The sequence below is a fragment of the Haplochromis burtoni genome, unplaced genomic scaffold (genome assembly GCF_018398535.1).
Source record: "Haplochromis burtoni strain Fernald_Lab_line unplaced genomic scaffold, NCSU_Asbu1 Contig_179, whole genome shotgun sequence".
NCBI lineage: Eukaryota > Metazoa > Chordata > Actinopteri > Cichliformes > Cichlidae > Haplochromis > Haplochromis burtoni.
In genome coordinates, this window is record NW_024582540.1 from 36,212 (window position 1) to 45,643 (window position 9,432).

Below are 9,432 nucleotides of genomic sequence, written 5' to 3' on the forward strand. Positions count from 1 at the left end.
CTTGTAGTTATATAGTAAACTGAGGCTTTTTTGTACTATTAACTTTTTACCATAATAGTTTTCCCACGTTGATTAAAAAAGCTAAAATTACATTAATTCAGCTTGAATGTTATTAAATAAGCAATATCAATCCAACGATTAAATACATATTTAAAACGTATACTCTTATATGTTATTACTTGTAACAAGTAGAAGTACTTTGAACTCTTGATAGTACTTATCTTTTTACTTAAAGAAATTTCCCTGTAGCTTCTAAAGGAAAGTCTGAGGAATATCCTCCACTATCAGATCAAAAGTATTCATAAATGGTATAACAACTTAATATATTCAGATTTGTCTGCTTCTTTGATTGGTTGTAAACATGCATTGAATGTGAAAAACAAGTAGGAAGGTTTTGATACAACTGATCAACTGAAGGGAGAACTGGCAAATGTCCCACTTCTTGTGACAAGCTTCTGATTTAAAGCAAACACATTCACCTATAAGATACAGTACATCCTCCAGTGGATGTGGTGAGTCGTTTTTGTCTTAAAAGCTAACACATCAAAGGAAAATCTCTATCCCACCTACACTTGGCTTCCATTTCCATCTCTCTCTGGCTCTATAGCCAGCTTTTTGGGGCTTTAGGTGATGAGTGTCCTTGGTGAAAAATGAGAAGGCTAGAGCCAATGTGTCCATGCTCTCTGCTCTGAATAGGAATTCACAGCAATGCACCGACAGACTTATGCTCAGTGGGCTTTTTGGCACGGTCCCCCCGCCGTGTGTGTGTGTGTGTGTGTGTGTGCGCGCGCGCGCGTGTGTGACTGTCTGTCTGGGAGAGTGAGTGCGGCAGCCAGTATCAGCTAATTAAAATTTGAAAAATGGGAAATCCCAATTTAATTCATCCCCATGCCAAACGGGCGACTGGAGGTTTATCATATCACCAATACTCATAACTGATGAGGCACATGCGCAATCAGCTTTCCCCTACAGTCTAGCGCCAACTGAGCTCAATCTTTAAACCGCGAGCAGCTGCAGACTGATCATCCGTTTGTTTGAGGCTGAGTCTCATACACCGAGCTGGGCAGGAAAACTGTGCAAACTTCTGATTCTGATGACGAATCAGAAGTTAATCTGCTCTTTTTCGCACCTGAGTCGCTCTCAGTTTGACCAACACGACAAGGATGGAAAGGTGAAAGTTCGGATTTTCTAAATCAGTAGTTTTAACGTGCGGTAATCCGTACTACTGACATAAACAGGGGATGTGAGGGACAAGTTTGAAAACAGAAAAACTCATAAAAAGGAGCTCAGCGGCGAGGATGTACGCAGGTAAGAGAAATCATCCATATTTTCGCACTTTAGAGCAGATCGCGTATTTATTTACTTAAATGTCTGAGGGGACAAGAGAGTTGTTAGAAACGCGGGTGTCTCAAATCTGGTTTTTAGGGTTTTTTTCTTGGCTGTTTTCTGACATGTTTGTGTAGTTACTTTGTGCAAAGAAATCGGTTTTTTTTTCTTTGTTTTGAAAGTTTCTCTTGTGCATCGATTCGTGGTGCTGAAGTAACAGCTCCCGACACTTGCTCGGTGCAGTTACTCCAAAAAAGTAAGAAAAAAATGCAACACGGATTTTTCTTTAAAAAAAAATCAAAGTAGGAAATCCGTTTTTCCCCTTTTGCGTCAGCGTGTGGTGGCTCAGTGCCTGAGCGAGTGGAGGATTTGGGCTGCTGTTGCTGCCTCTGTTCCTCTTCTGCACCCACTTAATATGTTCTCAGAAGAAGGGCTGCAAGTAAATTTAACATGCAGCATGGCAGTGAGCCACACATCTTATTTACCTTATTGTACAACAATAATGAATTGAAAACAGAGTCCGAAGTTATAAATCTGCCTGTTTCCCAGGTCACAAGCTGTGACAGACAGAACATGCAGCACGAACGTCCACAGCCTATATCATAACTGTCATTTTTGTTTTGCTTTTTGTCCCTGGATGTGCAGCAACATGCCAACATGCCACTTTGGTGAAAACTCAAAGCAAGTTCTAAGCAGACTGGTGCCCCTGGGCAAGATGATTTATTTGGGTCACATTTTATGTAATAGGTACAAATGTGGTGCAAGATATGATTTCATGAAACTTTTTTTTCTTTTTTTTAATGCATATGTACCATTAGGTGTCCTTGAACAGCTTCTTGGCAGACAGCAGTCCTCTCACCCAGCATAAATCTTGACGAAAAAAAAGAGGATGCAAAGATAAGAGTAAGAGTTAAGGAAGCAGATGGTAGAAGCAGCTTGTTCTCTCACTCCCAAGCTTTGAACCCCACACCCTTGCCTTTAATATACATTCAAGGATTCTGCTGAGTGTACTGAAACATAAAGCACAGACAAAGAAATCCTGCTAAGCTCTCGTTTCCTTTATTCCTTGATTGTACCTCTCCTTACTATGATTTCACACACTGTTGACTTCTGTACAGTCTGGATATTTCTCCTATTCATTGAGGGGGGATTTGCACTGGTGCAAAAGATTAAAGGTAAGATTGCAATCTTTATTCTGCTCCTTTGACAAATGGACTCCTTTATACATTTCCATATTCTTCTTTAATTTGCGATGTATTTATTTATTTATTACACAAATGTGTCCATAACTGCATTTTAGATGTCAGCAGCTTTTGTCCGGATAATTTTTTTGTAGGTTTGAATGCCTTGTGTTGCTTGGTTTTCATAATGTGCAGATTCAGGTGCAGGGTCGAAAGCAGTTAACCCTTCTCTACGACCACAGCGTCACTGTGGAAACTGGGTACGAACCACTGATGGCGGCACTTTCAGTTCCCCAAACTACCCAAATACGTACCCTCCAAACAAGGAGTGCCTCTATGTGCTGGAAGGTAACTGATGAGAAGCACACAGCCCAAGCTGAAAAACAGTTCAGATATTGGGACATATTCTTGTATTGGCTCGGATTGGCTCTGCGGGAATCCGATGCCATCGACACATATAAAACCTATTATGTGCAATGCCTCATTTTCCTCTTTTGTCATTAAAGACAAAACTGTGTTATTTTAATGTATCGTTCATTAACTTCTCAACCAGTAATGATATATAAAGAACATACAAGACAGAGTAGCATCTGAAAGGAGCAAACGTGTCTTTCTTGTTGCCGTTTTTATAGCGTTTTGTATTCTTGAATCGGCTCTGACAGTAAAAAAGTGCCAATTGTTCCCCAGCCCTGCCTCGCCAGAGAATAGAGCTGATGTTTGACGAAGTCTTCCACATCGAGGCGTCGTTCGAATGTCGCTTCGACCACATCGAAGTGCGGGACGGTCCCTTTAGTTTCTCCCCGCTCATCAATCGCTTCTGCGGCTCAGCCAGTCCTGGACTCATCCTGTCGAGCGGACGCTTCATGTGGATCCGCTTCTTCAGTGATGAAGAGCTGGAGGGGACTGGCTTCCAGGTCCAGTACAGCTTTGCTGCAGGTGACTAAAATGCAGAGTGGTGGATGTACCATTTTCACACTGCTCAAAAAACAAATAGCCTTTAGCGGACCAGTGATTCTGTGCTCTTCTTATTTCTCACCCCGAAGATCCTGAATTTCATCTGCATGTGGGAGGACTTTTAAACCCCATCCCAGGTAGTGCAACAGCATGTATAAGAAAACCCATGCAGCTCCAGGTGTACATCTTTAGACTGCCATGTGAAATAAAGTTGTTACTTTCCATCTGATCACATGTCCTCCTTTTTGCTTCCACTTTGTTTCTTGCCAACTGTCGTCTCTGGGTCAGATTGTCAGTTTGAGCTGTCTGGAGCTGACGGTGTAATCCGTTCAAGTCAGGTGGACGAAGAGTCCAAAGTGAAGCCAGACCAGGCAGTGGACTGCATCTGGACTATACGTGCCCCAACAAAGAACAGGGTAAGATATTGAAATGACACCATTAAATTTGCATTTATACATCCAGTTCTCTATTTCTGCGTTTTCAATTGAGTGATAACTGAAAGTCTGTAAAAAAGGAAAAGCAGAAAGAAAGGAAAATAAAGGAAAGGAGAAATATTTCTTCTCAACAAAATGAATTTAAGGAGAGGGGATATAATTCATTGGGAACAAAATGACAAACAGTACAGTGGAATGAAAGATGAGTCTGCAGCCTGCAGCTTATTTTGCTTTCTGCTTGCACCCTTCACCCTCTCCATATCTGCTGTGATGTATTTTTCTATATTCTTTACATTATTTGAAAAACAAAGCATCCCAAGCATCTTTTTTTAATATAAAGCAACTACTAATCTGCAGCTTATGCATATAAATAATAAACATGTGCATCGATAATCTGACAGTCAGCTTAAGTACATCTGCAGTAAAGCTGAGTCAAAATGATTTATATCAGTGATGATTCAACTGTCTTCTGTTGGCAAACAGAAACTAGCTGAATTACAAACCCATGTTGTAAAAAGCTGTGAAATGTAAATAGGAAGGGAATGCAATGCTTTGCAAATCTCATGCTGTATGTTATTTACAAGAGAACATGTTAAATGGTAAAGAGTTTAAATATTTCACCATCTACAGTGCATTTTCAAAAGATTGAGAGAATTTGGAGAAATCTCTGTGCAAGGGACAAAGCTGAAAGCCAGAATTGGATGCTGTCATAGTTTAGCAGATTGAGGATCCAAATGCAGACTCTGACAGGCAGACCTCGATGTAGCAAGAACCAAAAATGCTAAAGTCCATTAAGAAGGCAACTGAAAGTTGGGAACACACAGGGAGAGAAACATTAACATACAGACAGAGACAAAGGGAGTCACTAAGCCTGTCTATACAAGCTGACACACTAAAGGCTAATCATGAGGGTTGGGAAGAGGTAGGAAATGAGAAACAGCTAAAGACAAATTAGAGACAACAGAAGTGAAACTAGAAATAAAACACAAAAAAAGGAAGTCACATACCTACCACAGAGATAAGACCTTAGCACACTCATATTTGACAAAGACATGAAGGTAAAGCCAGGAAAATAAACATGAAACAACTATGCTAAATCGACCCAAACCAGAAAATAAACTGAAAGGCCCAAGATACATAAAGATCAAGTTTAACAGTCAACCAAGAACCATAAAATAATAGTATTCAGTTAATAAGGCTCAAACTCTGGAACATGACAGATGCCCATAATCTTCAGGCTCTCAGATGGCACTGCATTAAAAACAGGTGTGAGTCCGCCACATAAATAACTGCATGAGCTCCAAAATCACTGTCTGTGAACACAGTTTGGCAAATCAAAATTTCAAACTATTTTTTTGGAAAACTTGGGCGCTGCTTTCTCTGGACTAAGGAGGAGAGGGACCATCTGTCTTGTTATGAGCGCAGACTTAAAAAGCATGAATCTTTGATGGTATGGAAGTGAAATAGTACCTATGGAAGTAGCTGTAAAGGTACCATGTAGATGATATCTTTTTCAGATAAGGCCTTCTATATTTCAGCAAGACAAAACTAAATGTACTGCACGCATATGTCAACATCATAGCTTTGTAGCAGAATTTCTCGGATGCCAAACCGGCCTGTCTGCAGCAGAGACTTTTCATTAAATCAAAACATTTGAATCATTAAGCAAAAGCTACAACAAAGAATGCCCAGGACTGCTGAGCAGCTAGAATCCTACATCAGGCATGAACAGAACAACATTCCTCTCCTAAAAGTCCAGCAGCTGATCCTGCGCTTCCTAGGACGGCAATCTTTTGGACAAAGATCTCAGATGTTGTTTCTGAGATCTGCTGGAGGCACTCGTCCCGTATGGGGGTTCCACTGTTGCCTTCACCCTTCACGTCTTCTTGAGCTCCTCCCTCAGCCCGTGGTACTTCTCGAGCTTCTCGCGTACCTTTTTCCTGATGTTGTTATCACTCGATAGAGCTACATCTATCACTACAGCTGTCACTATGTCTGGTTGGTTAGCCATCACCAGTTTGTCTGCCTGCATCTGGAAGTCCCACAGGATCTTAGCTCGGTCATCCTCAACCTCCCTAGGGGGCATATCTCATTTTGACCTCAGGACCTCCAGGCCACTTCCAGGCCCTGTAGACTACAACAGCCACTTGGTGATAGCGTTCCACGTATGTCCTTGCCTGCTAGCTCCAGCATGCAGCTGGGGTCTTGCCTGGTGTGGTAGACCCCAACCTCTATGGAAATGGCAGGAATATTATTCCCAGTTTAAACAGTTGACCTGTTTTTCATGTTTATGGGATTTTACAAATCATTGGATTCATTTTTTATACAGCATCCCGACTTTTTTGGAATCAGGTTGTGTGTGAAAAATGAAAAGTGTACACTGTTTCCCTCTCCATTACTCATTCCAGATTTACCTGCGATTTTTGGAATACCAGATGGAAAACTCCAATGAATGTAAGAAGAACTTTGTGGCTGTTTATGATGGCAGTAATGCTATTGAGGATCTAAAGGTAATTCTTTGCATAACATCATAAATATTACTCTGTCTCTGCCTGACGCACTAAGTTTGTTGCGCATTACATTGCACTATGCTTTCAGGTCTGAGGTTCTTCTTCTGCTACAGGATTTATCTTTCTTTCTTTGCCATACATGCTCCTTTTTAATGCCATATTTAAATCACAAATATGTAGCAACTGTTCTACAGACCTTGGCCTCATTGAGTCCGCACATCAACATCCATAAAAGAAAGTGGTGTGTGGTTTCTTGCAGGCCAAGTTTTGTAGTACAGTAGCTAATGACATCATGCTGGACACTGGTGTGGGAGTAGTGAGGATGTGGGCTGATGAGACAAGCCGTCTCAGCCGCTTCCGGATGCTGTTCACATCTTTTGCTGACCGTGAGTGTCTCCTTCAGATTATTCTTTCCCCCCTGCCCATCATTTTGCTTTTTCAGCTGCGATGGGAAAGTACATGTATTAAAGATACGGTGCATATTTTGGTGGTTTTAATCACTGCACCTTATATAGTAAGTCTTAGCAATAGGAAATAATAATAGTTCTGATAAGCATTTTATAGTTGGATCTCTGATAAGGACATGCCACATTCTTTCTGCTTGTAGCTTTCAATGCTTTGTCAGGTTGTACACATACTTCATATACACTTGTGTTTGTGTTTTAGCACCCTGTATGAGCGGTGCGTTCTTTTGCCACACTAACATGTGCATCAACACTTCTCTGGTGTGCAACGGCATACAAAACTGTGTCTTTCCTTGGGACGAAAGCAACTGCAAAGGTACCTCGATTCTGCTGAAGCCCTTTGGCAGAAATGCTTTCTTTGGTCTGCTGTGATGTGTTATGCTGTGTAATTCTGTCATGCTTTGTGAAATGATGGATGTCATGTCTGCCTTTGTTGTGTCACATTGAGTCTCCTTGAGGATCATTATGAAACACACACACCGGCTGCAGCAACTACAGAACAGTTAATATCGATGTGTTTCCACTTGGCAGGAAAAGCATAATCTCATAGTTTTGACGCGTTTCCAACTGAAAGGCCTTCAAGGCTTTTTGGCTAATAAGTGGATCTTAAGCATTTCTAGTGCTGGGATGGGTGTTTATCAGTGCCTTAGCTTTTAGTAACTGCTTTGAATTGTTCCTGGCATCCAGAGATACGAATTGTGTTGACACAGGAGGGAACAAGTAAATGACTGATGCACTCTCGGTGCCTTTGAAAGCCTCTGATATTTTTAACTCTTTATGTCGTCATTTCAATCCTCCAGAGAAAAAGAACAAAGGTCTTTTTCACCAGATCACAAAGACTCACGGGACAATAATCTGTGTGTCTACGGGGGTGGTGCTGTTACTCCTAATTGTCTCCATTCTGGTGCAAGTCAAGCAGCCACGTAAGAAGGTATTTAAGAAAATTTGTTGTCGAATTCTTCTAACATCATCCCACTAAATTTTTCTCATAGAAACTACAAATAAAATAGTGATTCCCTGTCATATTTTAAAGGTGTTGGTTCGTAAGAACAACTTGTTTCCTCGTGCTGACTTCCAGGAGGTGTTTGACCCTCCTCACTATGAACTCTTTAATCTCAGAGACAAGGTCAGTTTTATTGCTTTTACACATTATATTATTGGTACATGTTTATATCGTTTTAAAACTACTAATTTATTAACGTTGTCCTTCACAGGAGATTTCTTCAAGAGACCTTGGGGAGTTGTCAGAGGAGCTCCAGTCCCTACAAGCACTCAGGAGGTCCTCGTCAGGATCGCGCTGCATACATGAACACCATTGTGGCTCTCTGGCCTCTATCAACTCCATTAAAGGCAGCCTAGGGGCGCAAGGCCTGGGAAGGGGATCCATGGAGCTTCCACCTCTCAGAGTAGACTTCCAAAACTCCTTGCCTCCCCTAAGAGATTTCAACAGCAGTCTGAGGAAGAAGAGCTGGCCCAGTATGAAATCAGGCCGAATACAGGGCCATCATGGTATGGCAGAGAGAGCTCTGGGGCGGCAGGACAGAGTAATGGAAGAGGAAGAAGAGGAGGAGGACGGAAGGTATGATGTGTATGTGCGTAGAGGTGGAAGCCGAAGAGGCTATGAAATGGCCCAGCAAAGATCCCTGTCCATGGACTTTTGAGGAGAAAACACAAGATCTGCGTTAGGGTAGGTAAACACTGCCTCAACTTTAGGGAGGAGCTTTTCAAATTTACAGGAAAAAGGAAAAAGAAAGAAAACCAATGGCTTGTGCAAGTACACTTTCCTTCTTCTCAGTAAGGCTGGAAAACATAGGCTCTGTTAAGGAGCAACAAGAAGATCCTCAGGCACTGCCAAATCTGCTTATATACTGAAACAGCAAACAGAGAGCTGTTATCAAGTCTCTGACACCGGTGTAAAAGTGAAACTAAAAAAAAATGCTGTATAGTGTTCTTGTCTTGATGTATTTTGTTGAATACATTTAACTGTAACGCGAATAGATGTTGTGGAAGTATGTTTTGAGTCAGTGTGTAGAAGAAGTGTGATTACATTTTGAGTATTAGTGAAAAAACTACATTGGTTAAAAACAAAAAGGTAATTTCCACACCTCTGACTTCAGAAAAGTCAGCTCCGAGTTAAAGTCGGTTTTAGTTTTACTGAAGGAAAGTCTGGTTGTTCTGCAATCCCCTTTTGGGCATGTTGCACAAGTACACAGGTTGGAAATTTTACAGTTATGTCACTCTTCAGTGACACACCTGACCTTATGAAAACCGGAAAACTAGGTTTCTTTTTACAATCTTTAAAAACAAATGGGTTACCAGATCTTAACACGGTGGGGGAGAAGCCAACATAGTCCTGTTAATTAGCAAGGAGGGTATTTAGGAATTAAACCATTTAATAAGAAATGAAACCATGTGAGTACTGACCTTAAAGAAAGTGTTTGAATGGAGAAAGTTAGACATGGTTCGCCTGGTTTCACAGTGGATTTGAAATGCTGTATTCCAATGTTTTCATGTGTTGTGATCTTAAACACAGTGTCTCTGAAATTCCCACAGAACCTCTTAC

The 9,432-nt window shown here is 41.2% G+C and overlaps 1 protein-coding gene across 3 annotated transcripts; it reads left to right on the forward strand.

Annotated features, from left to right (window-relative positions):
* The first annotated feature begins 202 nt into the window (after window positions 1–202).
* Window positions 203–9,131, forward strand: neto2b (neuropilin (NRP) and tolloid (TLL)-like 2b). Of its 3 annotated transcripts, none has more exons than XM_042225697.1 (12): window positions 203–1,308; window positions 2,145–2,501; window positions 2,703–2,855; window positions 3,195–3,443; window positions 3,551–3,598; window positions 3,750–3,877; window positions 6,304–6,405; window positions 6,665–6,791; window positions 7,072–7,185; window positions 7,670–7,800; window positions 7,903–7,995; window positions 8,084–9,131. In XM_042225697.1, the coding sequence occupies exons 2-12, from the start codon at window positions 2,414–2,416 to the stop codon at window positions 8,528–8,530; spliced, it is 1,680 nt and encodes a 559-aa protein (XP_042081631.1). In that variant the 5' UTR covers window positions 203–1,308; window positions 2,145–2,413; the 3' UTR covers window positions 8,531–9,131. The 3 variants fall into 3 exon arrangements, with proteins under 3 accessions (XP_042081631.1, XP_005934179.1, XP_005934178.1); XM_005934117.3 differs by having other exon boundaries at window positions 2,445–2,501; XM_005934116.3 differs by having other exon boundaries at window positions 203–2,501.
* The last annotated feature ends 301 nt before the right edge of the window (window positions 9,132–9,432 follow it).

Coding starts and splice junctions, on each gene's coding strand:
- neto2b (XM_005934116.3), top strand. CDS start 2,414: ATGATTTCACACACTGTTGACTTCTGTACAGTCTGGATATTTCTCCTA. Junction 2,502..2,702: donor ACTGGTGCAAAAGATTAAAG/GTAAGATTGCAA, acceptor CATAATGTGCAG/ATTCAGGTGCAGGGTCGAAA. Junction 6,792..7,071: donor GTTCACATCTTTTGCTGACC/GTGAGTGTCTCC, acceptor TTTGTGTTTTAG/CACCCTGTATGAGCGGTGCG.